This window comes from Setaria viridis, chromosome 5, assembly GCF_005286985.2.
Source record: "Setaria viridis chromosome 5, Setaria_viridis_v4.0, whole genome shotgun sequence".
Classification (NCBI taxonomy): domain Eukaryota; kingdom Viridiplantae; phylum Streptophyta; class Magnoliopsida; order Poales; family Poaceae; genus Setaria; species Setaria viridis.
In genome coordinates, this window is record NC_048267.2 from 40851065 (window position 1) to 40871189 (window position 20125).

The window sequence follows — 20125 nt, forward strand, 5'->3', positions numbered from 1 at the left end:
CCAGGATGCTTGACGACATCCAAACCAACACATGGGCTACAAATTAAGTGTAGTACAGTACCCGCTATTCAGTTGTTCTTAACTAAAAAAATCATCTTATTAATTACCAAATAAATCTACACTCAAGTTTTGAGCATCTCTAAGGGCCTGTTTGGTTTGAGTTGCTTATTATAAGCAACTTAAAGTTGCTTATTTGGAGTTGCTTATTTTTAGTTCAGCTGTTTGGATACCCTTGCTTATAAGCATTGAATGAGGTGGATATTGTCATGTTTGCCCCTAATCATTGAGAGAGAGAGGGAGGGCAACCAGGCATTCAATGAGGGCAAGAGGTGTAAAGTGCATCTTTTAGTCCCCATAAGCAACCATAAGCAACCCAAGAGTTGCTTATTTGCTTATAATAAGCAACCCCATAAGCAAGAGTGATTGGTTTCATAAGCAACTTATTTGCTTACTTTAAGTTGCTTATGCATAAGCATGTGAAACCAAACAGGCCCTAACTGTACGGATAGCTGCCACCTATAAGATTCATACATGTTAACAAAGATGATACTATACACAGCTTTCACACTAATCTAATTATGACAGAGTCTACAAACATTAATGCAGTCCCACATGCAATAGATCTCAATATTATTGCATTAAATGGGTCCCAATACATTTCAATATTATTGCATTAAATGAGTAGACTATCTAGTAACTAGGAGGTACCATCTCTCTTCTCCATATAGGCAAAAATGTGACGCAGAAACCCTTGTATCTAGGTGATATGGATTATACGCCCTCAAGTTCTATTAATAAATAACCATAGTACAGTAGGTCAAAGAAGCCGCACATATGCGGACATTGAGCCTAGTTGAGTAATTCGAATCAAATCCAAGGTGAAGAAAATATGCCCAAGTTTAGTCTGAGCAACTTGTGTCTGGGAGAAATATCTTTTGTGTAATCACCAAGCGACTTTTTTTGGGAACAAGAATTTTTCTTTGGGTACTACTATCAGCCAAACCAACTAAACGCAGAAAAATGATCAAATGTTAGACCTGGACACAGCACAACCAATTGACCTTGGCATGAAATTGGTTTGAGCAAGTTCTAGAGACACTACGGATTACACGGACCAAATGTGCACAGAAGATATATCTAAAGATAAACAAAATCTTATGTCCTAAGAATCCTAGTGGCATAGCAATTCCTGTTGATCCACACAAATACATAAAATGCAATGATTAGTGTACAAGCAATTGACAAAAACAATAACATACACTTCAGCCCTGAACTATATGGGAAAATGTTTGTCAAAAAAAGTAGTGCGCATTGTAATGAAACCTCAATACATATCTTTCCTTACCAACATTAGTAAAGCATGTAATCCTTACCATCGTTAGGAAAGCATGCAAGAATGGCAGTCCAACTCCCGGCAGGAAATTATCCTACACTTTTCAGTTTCTGCTTAGCAAACAAACAACAAAAGATACAGATGATTTAATGGTCACTGTTGGAGAAATACATCCAGAAAAGGCTACCACCAGCAAAATGAATCGTATGCTAATAACCACATCAAATATAACTGAAGAAGCCATATTTCATCCACAACATTTAAGGTCAATTGGCTTCTAATGCTGTCCTATTCTGAACCTTACTATGGCAATGAAACAAGTGAACCATACATCACTATCTGGATGAGCAAAGCAACTATCTAGAAATGGACACTGCAGCTTTTGTATTGGTATTGACAAGTGCAGCATGCATGATGTGCACACCATGTTAATCTGAAAACCAAGTTGCCACCTCTCTTCTATTTTATTTTTATTTTTACAGAGTGTGAACACAATACTGCCACACATGCATCCTTTGGTTCTAAAACCTCCTTTCAATTAGACACCATCAATTCGTCTCTTACTATGCTAACATTCAAGCTATATCACACAACACAAAACTCTTCATGTTTGGGGTTTTCACTACACTTCTAAGACTCCCATTAACACTAATAAATGCGGGAGCAACATCCAATGAAAACTCTGTTAAAATCCAAAACCTCGTCCAAGCCAGCCATGTTTACATATTTTGTCCTTTTTTCCATCCAAACCTTGGATTTGTCAATTTTATATCTCGCAACTGGGACCAAGTTACAAGTTCCGTGACAAGCAATTCAATAAAGATGATGATCCTTAAAATATCAATCGCCATTAAGAAAGTATGGCTGCAGTGATGTAGCAAACCATCATATATACAGGGAGGCCTTATATTTTTGGGATCTATGTATGCAAACTAGTTAAAGTTTCAGGTACTGTAAGTACTGGAAACAATTTCTCAATTAGCATCTTACAAAGAGTTTGCAGTGACAGGTACTATTTTAGGGCTGCCTGAAAATACAATACACTTACGAGTCTTTTTGCTAAAGTTTCAGTGCGGTGCTGTGGTGTACTAGTAAAAGATCACCATCAGCCGAAGTATGAGCCTAGTGGAAAGACATGGGAGTCGCATACTATCACATATAGAAGACTAAAACTAAAAGGGTACTAACAAGTTAAGCATTCTTATGTTTCAGCAACTAAACATACAAAGTAGAACAATCGAAACCATAAAAGCATGTGAAGTAAAAAACATATCCAAAACAGTAAATCACAGAAACCATAAAGGCATGTGAACTCTGCAGACCAACATACAACAAAAGTTTTCGACCATTACAAGTTCCAAATATGCTGAACTGCTTTAACAAGATATCTGAACAGATCTCATTTCTCAATTGTCTTGGAAACATCCATAAGCATACTAGCAACCTGGCAAAAAGATAGGATAGTAACCAACTGAACCCAAGGGACAAAATAGCTGTGCTTTTGGAGAACAATGGAAACCATCAGCACTCACCATCAAAATAATCAGGCGCTGAAATAGGTAACAATAGTTCTAACGCCTATTCCCACGGAAGTGGCCCTTCCCAGCAACCTTTTTGTGGAAAGACTTGGGGCCTCTGTAATTCCTGAGTAAGCAGTGAATGTTCAGAGTTTATAAATAGGGTGCTTAACCTCAGATATTTGAAATCAAATTAATTTTAAAAAACATCTAACATCTTTTTCTGCATCGCGACATCTTGCTTCATTTTCAGAATAATGTCCATTGCAAATTGTTGATGTTCCCTTGTCTGTACGTGCAGATCCAGGTTCTCTGCACTTCCACAGTTAAACATGCATATGCGGCACCAACCAACATCTCCATTTCTCAAGGGTCCACCCTAGACAAACAACGAGTTAGCAGCCACACAATGCATAATCAGCAATAATAATAGCACAAGTGGTATTGCATTGTAAAAAGAAAAAGAAACAAATTTATATTCTCAAATTGATGACCCACCAAACCAAAGTGCACTGGTTCTTTTGGAAATCCATGACGAGAATAGTCAGCAAAAAGATTAGGATCACCTGGATACATGTGACCTGCGAAGTGGTGGCTAGAAGGTTTGGTTAAATGCGACAGGCCATGGTCATGGGCTCTCGAGCACCCAAACAAAAATACTTAGTATGTGGAAGGAAAAGAATCACCAGGGAGGAAATGAGGAGGGAACTCTGGACCATCAAAAGCATGCTGTACATTCCCAGGAAGGTTACCGGAGCCAAGCTGGTCTTTACGGGGACCACCACTCATCCCTTGAACAAATGCACGAAAACAATTCAAATTCATTAGAGAACCATCATTGATATATTACGGAAAGGCAAAGGTCGTAAAGCTTTCATAGTTTCATTCATGGAACCCACATAATAAAGATCTGATGCCACCAAAGTCTTCTAAAGGTTTAGTTATTAAAATTATTTAAACCAAACAATCCGTACCTGGGTTTCTGAAATTAGGCATTACATCAGCTCCATGGTGATTAAATTCTGCACCATGTGGCAGAAAGTCAGAGTGCCTAGCCATTGCATTTGGCTTCCTTGAAAAATCCTCATGCAAGGCTACAGGAAATGGACTTTTCTGGTTTGGAAATGGAGGCCTTCCTGGTAATGAATCTGAAAAACTATCAGGTCTACCTAAAGCTCTCTCGAAAGGTCTCGGACCCATCTGCAGGCCTGGACCATCCAGATGGGATGGCCCAGGAAACTGCCTCAGATCGTCTTCAATATTATTATGTCTACCAGGATATGCTGGAAGTGGCTTGAGATGTTCCCCTGAAGTGTTGAAACCCTCGTCAGGGAAAGCCCTTCCACTTACAAGTGAACCACTACCAGAGCCATTGCTCCTCGATGTTCCTGTGTGAATGGAAGTTAGGTCAGCATGCCCACAACAAAAAGGATTGAAGTATTTGCCTCTGAATCAGAGTATTACCAAGAGGATGTGGCCAACTCAAATGTTCGGGGACAAAAGGAGGGAACATTTTGTCCTGATCAGGTAATGGGCCAACCATGGGTGGTCGAATCATACCATCACAATCACCCGGTCTGATACCCCCAGGCTGCGACATTGGCATCTGAATTTGATTCTCTCCAAACAACCTTGATGTCGATCCAGAATGGAATGAACCATACGATTTCTGCATTGGAGGCTGAATATTTTCAGAGAAACCATGCTTAGGACCAGGATGCATCAGATGCTGAGGAAGCATTCTCTCCGGTCCAGCTGGATGTTTTGATCCCATGCCTGGGGGCACAAAGGAGCCTGGTGCCCCTGCATTTTTCTGTGATGCCTTCTGTAATGATCCACCTTTCTCACAATTATCCGAAGCCTTGTGCTCTTTTCCTCCCTGTACTGGACCATTTGAATTGCCTGCCCAGGCAGCAATTCCATCCCTTCCAATTGAACCATCTGTGATGTGTGATGCAACGCCAGTTTGCACTGCATCTTTTCTAACACCACCAAAATCATTATGTTCTCTGTTTATGTTTTCATCGCCCAAACCCTTCAACATTGTAGGTCTCATTACAGCAGATTCAGGACCATTATTTTTACTTTCGCTAACAGCAGTACTATCAGCAGCATTACTTGCAGTTTCTGACTTTCCTGGTTGCGAAGCATGTGTTCCCAGAGCTACAGAACCCTGCCCCATAGGTTGCCCAGCAGCAGGCAACTGGGATGCTAATACCACATTATCAGATCTAAGCATTGTTGGCTGTTGTTTTATGGCATCTTGAAAACTGTTAACTGGGCCACCAGGTTGATGTAGAAATTGCTGTGGCGGCGCAAGATGACTCGTAGGTCTGCCAGCTGAAGTTTGAACATGATGCCCAGCATAGCCATAGCCAGGAACATGCTGCTGCATATATGGCTGACCATGAGGTTGTGAAGGTTGGGAATGCAAGTGTTGTTGTGATGAGGGTATTCCTTGCTGGTATGGCTGACCTTGTGAGGAAACATATGAGTGAGGAGGCAATCCTTGCAGTGATGTCTGGGAAGGGATGACAGAATGCATTTGTGGCCGCTGAGTGGGGTACCCAATATGTTGTTGATGTTGTGTTGTATGCTGAATTCCTTGTGGAGTCTGCATAGCTGGCTGTTGGCCTGGCAATGGAGGGCGCATTGATGCAGGATGCTGAGAAACAGGGTGTTGCAATGAAGCGCTGTGTGGCATCTGCTGCTGTGATTGCGGCGCATAGGCCTGTGGCTGTGGGTAAGATTGCTGCTGCACTTGTGGAGATTGGAGCTTGACTTGAGAGTTTAGCTGCATCTGAGGTTGAAGATTTTGCTGTGGAGGTAAGGCTTGCATATGTGCATGTTGTTGCTGGGCAACGGTCTGTTGCTGTTGTGGAGGTTGAGCTTGTACTTGTGCAGGTTGTAATGTGGGGCCAGACAGTTGAAGAGGTACTTGACTTTGTGGTTGCAGCTGGGGAACTTGTGGGGCTGATTGAATTGGCTGCTGAGGCTGAGACTGACCTGAAGGTGCTTGAAGATGGGGAAGGTGGGGCTGACTTTGGGGTTGGGGTTGGGGTTGGGGTTGCACTGGATGCTGCTGAGGCTGTGCATAACCTGTTGGTGGTGGAAGCCGGGGCTGACTTTGGGGTTGCGTCATGAGTTGGGGCTGAGAGGACTGCACCTGAGGCTGAACATATGAGGTAGGCTGTGCAGAACCTTGTGTCATATTTTGGGACGCCACTTGCATTTGAGGTTGCGTGTACTGCTGATGCACCTGCTGGTATTGGCCATACTGTTGATATTGCTGCATGTAAGGGTTGTACCCAGGGTACTGCTGCTGGTAGTACTGTGAGCATTGGAGTTGCTGCTGGTACCACTGCTCAGCTGTTGGAGTTTGAGAAGAAGCAGCTGATGCAGCTGCTAAGGAAGGGGGTGCTGTTGCTGTGCTTGCACCAGTTGCCCCTCCTGTTGCTGCAGCAGAAGCTGTGACAGCTGTGGCTGTAGCTGCAGATGGCAATGTCATAGCTGGAGCTGCAGCAGAGCCTGCTGGGGCAAGTGATGGATCTTGGGTGATTGCTTGAGTTGTTGCAGCCGATGGCTGTGCTTGACTACCATCAGCTTGATGTGTTTGAGATTGTGAGCCCTGCAAATAACAAACAGGTAAAAAGATTATCAGTAACAACACATTTCTAGACATAACTAGGAGATTCTGAGGACATGATGGACATACAGGGCAGAGTTGAGCATGTTCTTGCACTTGACGATGTACAATCTGTGTCCCACAACGATTACAAACAACAGGGGAGTTCCCATATGCACAAGCAGTACTGTGTGTGATACACGCAGATAGCGTTCCTTGCCATTGGCAACCACTCTTATTATACAGGCAATGGACTGTGACCTTGCCAATTGTCTCAGCAAGGGATTTATTTGATTCTGTCAGAGGCTGCATATTGCAAATTAGGTTGTAAGAGGAGTGCCACAACTTGATATGTTTTAACTCATTGAATATGCATACCTTGGAATCAGTTTCTGTCACCAAGTAGCCATCATAAGGGCAAGCTTTTGTGGTTGCCGCTACATAAGCTAAGCAGGGTTTGCAGTAGAGATGTGTGCACTGAGTTTGCAAAGCTTCATTGGGATATATGAGTGTACGACAAACAGGGCAGAAATATTCACCAGGAAGGGATTGAATACTCATAATGCATTCATTATCGAAACCCATTGCTGAAACTTGCTAACTTCTGCCAGATCAAATGTCAAATCTGCACAAATAATCACATACACTTACGCATTGAATGTGTGCAATGCTGCTATAGGGGATTGATGCATAGAACATGTGCCTCTACCATTCAGAGTTAAAGAAATCAAGTGTGATAAACACTTGATATGCACAACACAAGAACATAGTGTCATCTAATAAAGGCACAGCATCCATGCCTAGTGCCTATTTGTCACCTAGCCCGCTTAGCGGCTATTAGGTGCTAGAGGCCACCTCATCCCCGTCTAATACTTTTGGAATGTACAAAAGAATATTCGTGTCAAATGCAGAACTTACTAGCATTTAGACCAAATAATATATTATGAAAGCTGATATGGCTAAGTCAACTATTACCAATAAGAACTAAGGAAAAGCATTAAGTTAACAAAACTAGAAAACTGTGTCACAGAAAGTAGGGTAACAATAGTAACCCATTTCATTATAGAACTAAAGAGTGCCTTGCTCACTATTCTAACAGGAAAAGTTATGGCAGGTCATCAAGGTAGCGAAGCTAAAGAGCACCAGCTAGGTAGCTACGGTACTAAACTGAGCAGAAACCGCATACAAACTGAAACAAAAGTAGTAGCATACATAATTAAATCTGAAATCGGTAAAGCTGTTGAGAAGGTAATCCAGGTAGGGAAACTACCAAACAGTAATGACATAATGATTAAAGCTAGTAATAACATGAAATCGCCAGCATAAATAAAGTTGAAACTGTCTAGTCTGAAATGGACAGTAATGGCCACATAATTGATCAAGGCATGCATTAATAAGGTGCACAGAAACCAAATACAAGTAGAACAAAAGAACTAGTACTGCCAAACTGCATTATTGAAGCTGAAATGGACACGTTAACGGCCACGAATGGAAATATTTTCATGTAATAAATAATACCATGCAACAAGAATGCCACATCGATATAGCTACATAGCAAACAAATACCTAAAAGCAGCTACCTCCATGTGAGACACAAGATAAACAAGCAAGAGAATCGAGTGATAGCAGATATCAACATTGATCTAGACTTCAAGAATGATTATCAAATATGAGCATGAATATACCAGTAGCAACTTGTAAAACCATCAGACACAAACAGACGTGAAAAACAATCAAGCAATGCACTGCAGATTATGATTTAGACATCATCTACAAGTGGAATGGAATATATATTGCCAGAATTACAGATTGCAACATTACTAAAAGACCCAGCCATCCCAACGTGCCACTTCCAGTCATTGACAAGTGGAATGGAATATATATCAACGTGCAGTACCACAAGCCAAACCAAAAGTAGTAATGTACATAATTAAAGCTGAAATCAGGCCTAGCATGGAAGGTAATCCAGGTACGGAAAGTAACCAACAGCATTACTAAGCTGCACAGAAACCAAATACAAGGGGAACAAAAGAACGTATACTAACAAACTGCATTGTCGAAGCTGAAATGGACATGCTAATGGTCGCAAATGGAAAAAATTTCATGCAATAAATAATACCATGAAACAATAACGCCACATCAATATAGGTACATAATAAAGACATACCTACAATCAGTGACCACCCCCACCCACACGTGAGACACAAGATAAACAGCCAAGAGAATTGACTGATAGTATGATATCAACACTAATCTGGACTTCAAGAATGGTTGTCAAGTATGGGCACGAATCATACCAGCAGCAAATTATAAAATCATGAGCCATAAAACAGACATGAAAAAACAATCCAGCAAGCCACTGCATAATATATTATGGAAGTATGATTTAGGCATCACCAACATGTCTCGCCAGAATGATCAATCACTAAAAGGCCCAGCCATCCCAACAATGCACTTCCATGACACAAGCTGGTGCAGTCTCAAGATAATTCTAACAAGCTACCCGCTTGCCCTTTCAGAACCAGTGCAATCTATTCACACGCACAAGAAAAAGGCTGCTCATAAAGCACCTAAATACCACACAAAGGAACGAACAAAAACTAATCAGCTGCAATCCTCCATAAGAGATCTAAGCAGGCAACACACCTCCCTCCACACAAGAACATGGAACAGAGAGGCTCCAGGCTCCAATCTAGGGATAAACAACAAAAAGAAGGATGCCAAATCGCAACAATGAATGTTGCTTGGCTGCCATGTACTCCACGAACCAACTTATCACGAAACACTGAATCCCCGATCACACCACCGCCATCAAGTGTATACCAGAGAAATGCGGAGCAAGGGATATGTACATCTTCGTTCGTAACTCGCCAGCTCCAAAACCGCACCGGCAACGGTGGTGGAGGAAAACCCCAACCCTAGACCGGAGGCAACTCAAGCGGCCCGAACCTCCGTTGGGCGCGGAGGAAGGATGGGGGTAGACCTCACCTAGGAGTCCACTGCGGCGGGCTGGATCGCCGGGGGCACGAGGACGACGAAGCGAAGCAGGGTGGGGCCTGGAGGGCGGCGACTGGAAAGGTTTTGTCCTCGCTGTGCGTGCGACTGCGAACGACACCGAGGTCCGAGGAGACCAAGATGCGGCAGGATCTTGCAGATTGGGCCCTATAGATTCTTACAGATGGGCCGTAGGGAACTTCCAGACTGAAGCTATATAGCAATACGGCCCTTCCTAAAGTTATCTAGCAATACGGCCCGTTCAGAGAACGAAGAATTACGACTGTGACATCATTTCAACTATGTGCCGTTTCAACATTTTTCCATTGCGTTTCGAATTTCAGAGTTGGAAAAATCAAATCCGAAGAAAACACAAATATAACCACATGGCTAACGCGAACTGAGCATACCTACACATCCAGTTCTCAACTCAGCACGGATTCTCGTATTTTTCTCAATTTATTACAGAATTTAATCAGTATTGTTAGACCACGTGTCCATCAATAGCAATACACCAGTAGTACCTTTGTCAATTTTGAGAATTCGCTTGTTCGATCTTTTAAAGGTGCTTGGATGGTAGAGTTGCAGTGTGTATTTATATGAACGAGTGTGGATGCGTGAACATCGCGTCCTGTACCGTGTGATTTGGAAAAAAAATAACCACATGGCTAACTACAGGCCAAGTTGGCAAGTTCACTAGTTCAGGATGTCAGCTAGAAAGTCAAAGCGGCAAAGCCCATCATCCAAGATTCCAAGCTTGTCCTCCAAGGCGAAACCAAGACGCACCCGTGGAGCAACGCGCGCCACGACGCAGACACCGCCTCGTCCACACATCAGTCTCTTCTCGCCGCTTCTTAAAACCAACACACGCCCAGCACGGTGCCAAGGCAAAGCGCCGCTCATCACACGCACATCCAAAGAGCCCGACCGCTCAAAGACCATCCTCTGAACCTGCACTGCACCGTGCCTAGCTAGCTCCAGCTCGCCTCCCGCCGACGATCCGCCATGGGGATGGTGCTGGGCAAGATCACGGTGGAGACGCCCAAGCACGAGGTCCTCCACACCGGCGCCGGCTACGAGATCCGCAGGTACCCGCCCTGCGTCGCCGCGGAGTTCACCTACGACCCCAAGGAGTGGAAGGGCGACCCCGACGGCGGGTTCACCGTCCTCGCCAACTACATCGGCGCCCTCGGCAAGCCGCAGAACACCAAGCCCGAGAAGATCACCATGACGGCTCCCGTCATCACCTCCGGCGCCGGCGACGGCGAGGCGTCCTCCGAGAAGATCGCCATGACGGCGCCGGTCATCACCACCGGCGGCGAGCCGGAGCCGGTCGCGATGACCGCGCCCGTGATCACGGACGACCAGCAGGCGCCGGGCAAGGTGACAATGCAGTTCCTGCTGCCGTCCAAGTACGCCAAGGCGGAGGATGCGCCGCGGCCGACGGACGAGCGGGTGGTGATCCGCGAGGTGCCGGAGAGGAAGTACGGGGTGGCGAGGTTCAGCGGGGTGGCTGCGGAGAAGACGGTGCGGGAGAAGGCGGAGGGGCTCAGGGCCGCGCTGGAGAAGGATGGGTACACCGTCAAGGGCCCCTTCGTGCTGGCGCGGTACAACCCGCCCTTCACGCTCCCACCGCTGCGCACCAACGAGGTCATGATCCCCGTCGAGTGACCACCCGCACTCGGCCACCGCCCAGCTGCCGGGCCGCGGCTGTTCAGTGATTTGAGTGTTGGACGTTTCAGGGACTCTGTTTCGTATCTGTATTTCCTTCGAACCTGTTGTCTTACTAGTCTTTTCTTGTGTAATTATTGTAAAAATATGCTTAGTGTGACAAATAATGGATAAGTTTCTACTACTCTCGGTCGATACTTAGTTACTTACATACCGGCACGGTGGTGCTGCGGCCCTACAGTAGCTCTGCATTTCAGAAAGAGTTTTTTCAGTACAAACACAAGAACGATTTAACTTGGTTTGTTCAGTCGGCAAGGCATAAACACGACCTTAAATTGATTTCAAATGGAGGTTTATTGAACAACAGGAGTGTTTCAAAAAATTATTTTGAAAAGTTTGCACAGTAGTTGACTGTGTTGGTTTTTATATGGCTTTCAACATTATTCATATAATGTGGTTATTATTTAACTCAATGTGGAATTATTCGGATACATGTGATTCATATAGTGTGGTTATTATTTAACTCAATGTGAAATTATTCGGATACATGTGATAAGGAATAATTGATGCGGAATTTAACTCGAGGAGAGGATGTTTGTGCTAGAATAGAGAAGAGGAATTAATCGAGATCAACTCTACTGGAATATTTCTTATGTACATACATGTTTGACTTTGGTACAGTACGACGAAAAAAGCTGGGTTTGTTTTGCAGGATCGGTTTTGTAGGCTGTTAAACCGACATGATCCTATTGACATGTGTACTAGCGACTTATATATTTTAGACTCATCAAACCGACATGTCTGATCGTGGTTGGTCACATCTTTCAGGAGTCACACGGATTTTTCGGAACACGGGTGAAATATTTATAATGCCTGGAAGCGGAGCTGGATCCCTACTCTCTAACTCTGCATTGTGAGCGGCACAGGTAGGGAAATAGAGGTAGAGCGTATAGATCCACGGAACCATACAAATTGTGCCCTGCTTGGAAACTGGGGGAGCGGGGGACAGGGAGCTGCTCTTTTCCTTCGGTCCCCAATTTTTTAGCTACGGAGTACGGACCGTACTGAATTCGGCCCAGCCTAGTTGGCCTGACTTTTCATGTTCTATGTGGGCTTTATCTAGCCCAGCCCGAAAATGCTCGGATGTCGTCCCCCCATGCATTTCTCCCGTTACGGGCGCGACCCGACATCCTTAACGGTTGCTAAAACCCTTATCGGATCACACTGACACTGGATAGAGTCGAGTCGAACGCTCGTCGCCGTCCCCCTTCCTTCCTCACCTCGACCAAATAGGAGCGGCAATGGCCATGGCCACCCCCGCCTTCCTCCTACCAGCGCTGTTCCCCAAGCCCAATTTCCTCGCCGCACCTCTCCATCCAAGTCTCCCACGAGGCCGCCAACTCCGCTGCTCGCCCAACGGCGCCGCCGTGCCGGAATCCCCTAAACCCGCTTCTCGCCGCGGCCGCAAGAAGTCCCCGTCCCCGTCCCCGTCCCCGTCGGCGCCGAAGGCGAAGGCCACGAGGCGGAGAACCAAGAAGGAGGGCCAGGAGTCAGACTCGGAGGGCCAAGAGGAGCCGGCGAAGCGGACCAGCCGCCGGACAAGGAAGTCCAAGGAAGAGACCAAGCAGGAGGAGATTGTGGCGCAGATGGCGAGCGACGGAACTGAGGAGACGAGTCAAGAGTCCGAGGAGGAGGATGGGTTGGAGGTGGGGGGCGACTACGACGACGCGGAGGATTTCGCGAACGATTGGCCTCCGCTGGTGTGCTGCTTCGGCGCGCCGCGTTGGGAGTTCGTGCCCACGGTGCGGGTGTCGGACCGGCAGATGCACCCCGATCAGTACTCCACGTGGCTGCACCTGCAATGGGAGCCGCCGGAGTTCGCGCGCGCGCCGGGTAGCGCGGCGAGCAACGTGGCCATCGCGCACACCCGGCTCGGAGGGCGCGCCGCGGTGCTGGGCAAGGTCGGGGACGACGACTTCGGCCGCGAGCTTGTGTACCGTATGAACTGCGAGCGGGTACAGACACGCGCCATCAAGTTCGACGGCAAAGCAGCCACGGCCATGGCGCGCATGAAGGTGAGCTTCCGGGACCGGGAGGATGGCAAGGGCGGCACCAAGCTTGTGGCCGAGACGGTGAAGAGCGCTGCCGAGGACTCCCTCCGCAAGAACGAGATCAATGTCGATGTGTTGAAAGAGGTGAGTTGGTGATACTTTGGAGGAACATTATGCTCGCGTCGTCATTTTGCAGCAAGCTATGTCTGAGTGTCTCTATGCGGATGACCACCAGTCCACCAAGGTGCACTGTTTGCATAGCAATTGCATCAAAGCAATTCTTAGTTTTCAAACAAAATTAATGTGATCTAGCAGCATGACATGATTGTAACCTCTTTTTGTGTGTGTCATTGAAGGTCTATTCTTGAAACAAGATTCAACCTTGATGCTAAACTCTCTACTCAACTTGTTTAAGTATTCAGACAGATGCCATTTGATCTTGTAGTTCAGATTATGAGATGAATTGGCACCTGATCCCTCTTTATATAATCTAAGATAGCAACGGATTATGAATTGATAAAAGTTTCAGTATGTGCTGCATATTTACGTTGTTGCTTACAAGATGAGTTTTCGATGTTGTCATTGCTATTACATAGTCAACATTTTTTTAATTCAAATCTAATCCTTAGTAATTACACAGGCCAGAATGTTCCATTTCAGTTCAGAAGTTCTGTTAAATCCCTCAATGCATGATACACTCTTCAGAGCCATTGAAATGTCCAAGAAATTTGGAAGTAAAGTATTCTTCGATCTGAATTTGCCATTGCCATTGTGGACATCAAGGGATGAGACAAAGGAGGTGATAAATAGGGCATGGAAAGAGGCTGATATAATAGAGCTGTCAAGGGACGAGCTTGAATTCCTCCTTGATCATGAGTATTATGAATACAAGAGAAGGACTCCACCTCAGTATTATCTGGAAGGATTCCATTTTACAAGAAACTGGCCACAGTACTACCACTACAGCCCTGAAGAGATCGCTCCTATTTGGCATGATGGAATAAAGGTCCTGCTTGTGACCTACGGGACACTTCGGATCCACTACTACACGCCCAAGTTTCATGGCTGTGTGGTTGGGACAGAGGATGCACTCATAACTCCATACACCACTGACCGAACAGGTTCTGGGGATGCTGTTGTTGCTGCTGCTATTAGGAAGTTGACAACTTGTCCTGAGATGTACGAGGACCAGGATACATTGGAGAGGCAACTGAGATTTGCTGTTGCTGCTGGAATCATATCACAGTGGACAATTGGTGCTGTGCGAGGGTTTCCCACTGAGAGTGCCGCCCAGAACTTGAAGGAACAAGTCTATGTGCCTTCTATGTGGTGAAATGGTAAATCATTTGCCAAGACATGAACAACATATTAAATACAAGCATACTTCAAGAATGGTCTAACAGAATTGAACAAGGGATTTTTTTTTTCTTTTACCACAAGAGAGCTACAGGCGCAATTTATATGCACGGATTGCTCAGGTATCCTCGTACCATCCCCATTCTGTAATCATTTCAATGTTAGGGGCAGTATGCATGTCATTAAATGCATTAGAAAGTTTGACTGCTACTGAAATGCCTCTATTGACTGACAAATGTTATATAGCTGAATCTTCAATTTAGCTTGTGAACTGAATTTGCAATCAGACTCTATTTGATGTGCTACTGTAAAATATGCTGCTTTACATTTTAATTTTGGTCATGATTTCTAAACCATAGTAAGGACCCTGTGTTGAATGAGCACGCAGTTCTGGGGAGATTTTAGTGACTATATTTCTTTTTTCTCGACCACAAGGAGAGTCTTCTCCCAGACATTTTTTTTTAGTTTAAGTAATAGGATACTGAACCCTGGCTGGCTAGGAAACTTGCTGAAACCAGTTTCTCAGGGAGCTACCCGCAAATTGGTGAGCCCCGGGTTTGACCCTGGGTGGCCCTCTCAACTGAAGGTACTAATCAGCTGAGCTACTGCTTGGCATAGCTTGGTTCTCATTTGGTGGCTATATTCATTTAGACTAAAACTAATGTGGGACGAGGGAAGGCACATGAACATAAATGTTGATGGACTGAACTAGGCTACCAATATTTTATGACAGCGAAAAACGTGTAACAACATCCAATATTTCAGTTGCAGTTACATGTAATAAACTAGGCTAGAAAAGGATATAATTTGTTGCTTGTACATAAAATCTTGATCCGGGAAGGGTAAGACCAGAACGAGGTCTTGCCTGAGTGGAGGCCACCCTCGAAGGGAATCATTGTGCATACACATAATTTGCACCTGTGCCTAATAAAATGAATAAAATCAAATTTATCAAAAAGAGGTAAGACTGTATTCTGGACTATAGGGTAAAGCATACAAAACTGTTCAATTTAGCTAATTCTATCCTCTTGTGGCACATATATCCTCTTAGAATTTCTTTGCCTCTTCTATTTTTAAACTTGGATGAATAATTATTCGAAAGCGCGCATCTCAGTGAGTGCTCCCTCCCATATCCTTGTGGAAGATTGAAAAGTACACGAATTCTATCTGCGTCTAGAAAAATAATATGTGCTCTTGCTGTCAGTTTACCAGGACTTGTGCTGTTTGCTGTATATCAATGAGTTGGACGAAATTCTGCGTCCATGCTACATGCAGTTAAGCTCGCTGTACACTTGAGGAATGAACTATCCATTCCTCAGTAGTTTGTATAGTAAGTTCATGCCACCTGATCCTGTGTGTTTCTTTTGCACAAGCACCCTGGAAGAGGATTTGCATAAAAGTACTCCTCATGCCTTGCACTTCGACCAGACAGCCTCTGATATGGACCTCCAAGCCTGTTTTCATGATGCATCTTCACTTCACTTTCAAACTCATTCCAATTTATTGTACCTTCATCAAGCTTGTCAATCATCTCGACAAGCTTCTGCCTACAGACAGTCGAAAAATTCAGCACTTTGGATTGAGATCTAAATACTGGAAACAACATTCCAGAAATTTACCTGTTGGGGTTAATGGTTTTTCGGAATCCTTCGTATCTTCTATGACCCTGGACTGCTTTAGCCATATTTCCATCATATGTATACACAAAAACGTCACTCTGGAGGGCTACATTGTAATCCACAGCAGCTAATCTGTTTTGGTACAGCTTGAGAGACTCTAATTCATTTTCTGTTGCCAGACTATAATGTGTGTAGAAATTTGGATATTCAGCCCTTAATGCATCCATGCTATGTACACCATACAGTTCACCTGCTACAATGTAGATCTTCGTGCTGGAAGGATAACCCATAGCTTTTAGGAAAAGAGCTGCTTCGCGAGGAGTCATAGGGCAGCCTCCTTGGAGTCGCCTCTCCTCACTGTTGATTTCCTTCTCTTTCCAGTGCTGCACCTTGAGTCGCATTTCCCTAAGTTCCTCTGCCTCTTGATGTGTTAGGTTGTGGCTGCAGCCTGTAAACGAGAGCATGTCCTTCTCGTACCTGTCAGTTTATAAGGAAACCAAAAGTATCACTGATCTGCTAATTCCTCTTGAGTCTTGAGCAAAATGATGCCAGCCTCATATTAGACAATTGCAGTTTCAGTCACCTTAAGTGAAGTGCGATATAATTGCTGGACCCATTCCTCAGTCTATCAACTAGAGTATTACCTAGCTCTTCGATTTCTTTCTTGTATCTTAATGCCTCGTAATTTGCCCGGCAACGGAGTCGTTGGATGGAAGGAGGGAGACCATTGTTAACAATCCGAGAATCTGTATGTGTGAATTTCACAACTTTGGTCTTCTTCAGTGTCCTTGTGAAAGCTCTGTAATAAGAAGCCTGCAAAAAGTAAGGAAGTAAGTTGCCTTTTCTTTTTCTGCCTGCTCAAATTTCTTGATCTGTAAGTAGTTGCTATGTCCACTTAGCCTGAAGTAGTCGGTCCATACCTTGGCCCAGGACTTGGGCGCTCTAATATAGGGTTTCAATCTTTTGTAAGCTGGTGGCAAGGAATCCACAATCATGATGTCATTTTCTAAAGTTTCCTTGAAGTGCTCAACGTCAAATATATCTTTGAAATCGCTGCATGTCAAGACAAAACATCAGTAATCCCAAAAATTCCTATAGAATGTTCGCTGTTTTGGTTGCAAAGAGATGGACCTTGGATCTGTCCAGAACGATTTATGATCCAGAGTAGGGATTACTAGGGTGGCGTTCATGAGCTTAGCAACTGCAACCATATCGCTTATCTGCAAGAATGATTTTGAAGAAATGCATGTAAGCTGAAATTCCTATGTTCAAGTTTTGTAAGATAATTGTATACGTACTCCCATTCTCATCTGGTTCAGGCCACCATTGGCGTCGACGATTATGTAACCAGCCGTTGCACTGTTGATTCCTGAAAAAAGCAGAGCAAGTGTTACCCAAATGTAAGCACTCAGTTGAGACTAGTTAATTTTAACTCGAAGATGGAAGATTACTTAGAACTAATGTTTAACTTGAAGGAAGATGGGGAAGATAAGCTTACTGTAACGGTTTTTTGGGCGTTCGATACATTTTGTGTAACCCTTGTTATCCAGTTTCGTCCATATCTGGGTCATCTGGTGGATTTCAAAGCAAGTTTTCAGTACAAGCACTTCATAAATTCTACAACCATGCACCGACATGAATGAAATTCTGAAATCAATAATATAAATTAGGAGCACCTGTATCTAATAAATTCTTTCTGTTGCTTTATTTGCAGGTCTATGGTTGCTTTAGTTAGGCGGCAGAAAGGCAGGGTCCTTGCTTCATATTGTCCAATCTGCAACAAACTCTTTTTTGCCCGTAGCACTACTAGGGTACTTCGTGGGGTAGGATGGGTTGATGCAAACTCTCACTTTATGTCCATTCATTTTTAGCTCTTGTTTTCATTCTCTCTTTATTTCTTCTTTTTTGAAGACTCATGTAGAATTTTGGAGGTTTAAGGATTAGGTAGCGTTAGGAAACACCAAAATTTTGTCCACGCGCAGGATTCTGATCTTCTCTGGATATGTGTCTTGACTCTCCAATGGCAACTTGTCTGTAGTCTCATGATGTAACTGTCAGCACTGTAGCTTGCCAGCTTGTTTATCATCTGGTTGTTCTGCCTATGCATGTACGATTTTGAACAACTGTTTTACAATAACTCGTGATTTGTAAAACAACTTTGCAACCAGGAGGGCAAAATCTCAAGTGGTGGTTGACTTATTAATCAAGTGGTCAAAAGCACCTGGTTGTAGCGAAGTTGTACAAAAAAATTGTATGTCAACTTGTCAAGTATTTCCTTTCAGGAAATATGAACTTCTGTGGAACACATATCAATATTATTTCACTTAAAATTTGTAATTCTGCTATGTTTTTTTTTGGTGTGGCAGTGCACTTCCTTCAATGCTTTTGAAACGAGCCAGCAGGGGAGTTCCCCTGCTTATTCCACTTCACTGTGAATTTTCGCAATGTTCAATTAGCTATGTGCGCCCATTTCTGGTTTTGAGAACATCAACGTCAACCCCTTTGGAAGCGCCTTGCTAAGGGCCCATATCGATGACATTAAGTACAAGGCATGGGTATCGGTATCACTCTCCCAATTGAATTCCCCCTCTGGACTGGTAACCAAATAACAACACGAAAAAAGAAGAGAATAAATGGCGATTTGCCAAAGAGTTGGCACTTATTCTTCTGACAAGGACATGTACGGAAGGCGGCCCTGAGTCCTTCCCGAATTCTGGTGCTTCTGAAATGTCTTCGGCATCCCAGTCTGAATGTCTGATCCTACAGCAAAGATCCAAAACACGGCAACTACGACGCGCCCGCCCGCCCGCCCGCCATGAAACTTCTCTTGTTTCTCAAGCGCGCGCACACGCATACCCCGCCAGACCCAGTCCACGAAGAGCAAACGATCCAACGCGTCTCTTCCGCGTCCAACCGCCGACTCGGATCCCGCTAACTCGACAGATTCGAATGGTTTCAAGTTCATGAAAAAAAAGTTTTCAAAGTCCCCAGTTTTAACTGTAATTAACATGCTAATTACTGGCAGGGTCTAGTCTAGTGCATCATGTGCATGGCAAGAAGAGTAACTGAGCAGTCAACGGCGTGGTCGAGCACTCACCGGCGGGTCGGGCGGGCGGCGAGCGACGGCGGTCAGGTTCTCCTCCCTCCACCCGAGCACCTCGCCGTCGCCGGCGTCCACCCTCCGCACGAGCCTCCCCGCGCCGACGTCGCCCCGGCGAGAGCTCACGACGAGGACCAGGACGACGGCGGCGCCGAGCAGGCACGCCACCGCGTTCCTCACCCAGGCCCGGTCGACCGCCGGCACCCGCTTGCCGCTGCCGCCGCTCCTCCTCGCGAAGAGGAGCGCCTTCACGTGCCCGCGGCGCTCGGTCCCGCTGTCGCTGTCGTCGCTCGGGACGCCGCAGCAGTCGGCGGCCGCGTCGCGCTCCACGTCCGCCAGGCGGCGGCGGTGGGCGCCGGACGGGACGGGGCTGGAGCTGGAGGACGACGAGGAGGAGGATGACGCCGGGGACGACGACGACGACGACGCGACCATGGCTGAAGCAAGCGCAAGCGCGCGTGCACTCCTGGCTTCGTTTGGTTTGGAGTTTGGACACACCCAAGCGCGCGCAGGAGCTCGATCGATCACCTTGGCCGCTCCGGTCGGCAACCGCGCGGGAGTAAGGGGAACGTGGGGGCGAGGTGGGTGGTGGTTCGGAGTTTGCACGAGGAGTCGTGCGCGCGCGTGCGTGCGTGCCCTCCCTACCTTCCCCGCTGGCGGTTCGGCTCCGCCACGCGCTGCTGCCTGCCAGGTGCGCCGCGCGCGGGCGTGGAGAGGGTAGGGGAGCACGGAGCAAGCAAGTTTTATTCTTCAGCTCGCTCTCGCGCCGGTGCCGTTGGCCCTCGGCTGTGCCATGCCCCGACCCCGATCACCCGATGGCAGGCAGGCACCGCGCGGGCGGGCTCGCTTTCGTGGCCAT

The 20125-nt window shown here is 45.6% G+C and overlaps 4 protein-coding genes across 8 annotated transcripts; 2 read left to right on the forward strand and 2 right to left on the reverse strand.

Moving 5' to 3' along the window:
• LOC117855189 (uncharacterized) lies at nt 1-9621 on the reverse strand. 3 transcript variants are annotated; one of them, XR_004640469.2, is made up of 11 exons: nt 9464-9621; nt 6854-7100; nt 6566-6781; nt 4315-6478; nt 3825-4238; nt 3537-3641; nt 3349-3431; nt 3066-3229; nt 2866-2977; nt 2686-2777; nt 1-1443 (listed from the first exon to the last, which is right to left on the reverse strand). XR_004640469.2 is itself a non-coding variant. In XM_034737486.2 (10 exons), the coding sequence occupies exons 2-9, from the start codon at nt 7058-7060 to the stop codon at nt 2905-2907; spliced, it is 3426 nt and encodes a 1141-aa protein (XP_034593377.1). In that variant the 5' UTR covers nt 7061-7100; nt 9464-9621; the 3' UTR covers nt 2515-2777; nt 2866-2904. The 3 variants fall into 3 exon arrangements, 2 of the variants coding, with proteins under 2 accessions (XP_034593377.1, XP_034593378.1); XM_034737486.2 differs by lacking the exon at nt 1-1443 and having other exon boundaries at nt 2515-2777; XM_034737487.2 differs by lacking the exon at nt 1-1443 and having other exon boundaries at nt 2515-2777; nt 9328-9600.
• Nucleotides 9622-10332: 711 nt separating this feature from the next.
• On the forward strand, nt 10333-11324 carry LOC117855325 (heme-binding-like protein At3g10130, chloroplastic). The gene has a single exon (XM_034737646.2). The coding sequence runs from the start codon at nt 10475-10477 to the stop codon at nt 11138-11140; it is 666 nt and encodes a 221-aa protein (XP_034593537.1). The 5' UTR covers nt 10333-10474; the 3' UTR covers nt 11141-11324.
• An 898-nt stretch (nt 11325-12222) lies between these two features.
• LOC117856234 (fructokinase-like 1, chloroplastic) lies at nt 12223-18503 on the forward strand. 2 transcript variants are annotated; one of them, XR_011898239.1, is made up of 3 exons: nt 12224-13335; nt 13832-14669; nt 17881-18503. XR_011898239.1 is itself a non-coding variant. In XM_072293826.1 (2 exons), exons 1-2 carry the CDS (start codon nt 12442-12444, stop codon nt 14522-14524), a joined length of 1587 nt encoding a protein of 528 aa, XP_072149927.1. In that variant the 5' UTR covers nt 12223-12441; the 3' UTR covers nt 14525-14818. The 2 variants fall into 2 exon arrangements, 1 of the variants encoding a protein (XP_072149927.1); XM_072293826.1 differs by lacking the exon at nt 17881-18503 and having other exon boundaries at nt 12223-13335; nt 13832-14818.
• Nucleotides 15231-19848, reverse strand: LOC117856233 (O-fucosyltransferase 19). 2 transcript variants are annotated; one of them, XR_004640619.2, is made up of 9 exons: nt 19264-19848; nt 17665-17737; nt 17465-17535; nt 17298-17386; nt 17087-17219; nt 16750-16979; nt 16167-16643; nt 15757-16094; nt 15231-15471 (listed from the first exon to the last, which is right to left on the reverse strand). XR_004640619.2 is itself a non-coding variant. In XM_034738640.2 (8 exons), the coding sequence occupies exons 1-8, from the start codon at nt 19699-19701 to the stop codon at nt 15884-15886; spliced, it is 1722 nt and encodes a 573-aa protein (XP_034594531.1). In that variant the 5' UTR covers nt 19702-19848; the 3' UTR covers nt 15231-15883. The 2 variants fall into 2 exon arrangements, 1 of the variants encoding a protein (XP_034594531.1); XM_034738640.2 differs by having other exon boundaries at nt 15231-16094.
• Between the last annotated feature and the right edge of the window lie 277 nt (nt 19849-20125).

What these genes read in the sequence shown, in the direction of transcription:
- LOC117855189 (XM_034737486.2), bottom strand. Translation starts at nt 7,060, where the DNA reads ATGGGTTTCGATAATGAATGCATTATGAGTATTCAATCCCTTCCTGGT. An exon ending in TGACAGAAACTGATTCCAAG is followed by an intron (nt 6,782 to 6,853) that starts GTATGCATATTC and finishes TGCAATATGCAG; the next exon opens with CCTCTGACAGAATCAAATAA. An exon ending in GAGTTGGCCACATCCTCTTG is followed by an intron (nt 4,239 to 4,314) that starts GTAATACTCTGA and finishes CCATTCACACAG; the next exon opens with GAACATCGAGGAGCAATGGC.
- LOC117855325 (XM_034737646.2), top strand. Translation starts at nt 10,475, where the DNA reads ATGGGGATGGTGCTGGGCAAGATCACGGTGGAGACGCCCAAGCACGAG.
- LOC117856234 (XM_072293826.1), top strand. Translation starts at nt 12,442, where the DNA reads ATGGCCATGGCCACCCCCGCCTTCCTCCTACCAGCGCTGTTCCCCAAG. An exon ending in ATGTCGATGTGTTGAAAGAG is followed by an intron (nt 13,336 to 13,831) that starts GTGAGTTGGTGA and finishes GTAATTACACAG; the next exon opens with GCCAGAATGTTCCATTTCAG.
- LOC117856233 (XM_034738640.2), bottom strand. Translation starts at nt 19,701, where the DNA reads ATGGTCGCGTCGTCGTCGTCGTCGTCCCCGGCGTCATCCTCCTCCTCG. An exon ending in TGAACCAGATGAGAATGGGA is followed by an intron (nt 17,387 to 17,464) that starts GTACGTATACAA and finishes TCATTCTTGCAG; the next exon opens with ATAAGCGATATGGTTGCAGT. An exon ending in TATATCGCACTTCACTTAAG is followed by an intron (nt 16,644 to 16,749) that starts GTGACTGAAACT and finishes ATAAACTGACAG; the next exon opens with GTACGAGAAGGACATGCTCT.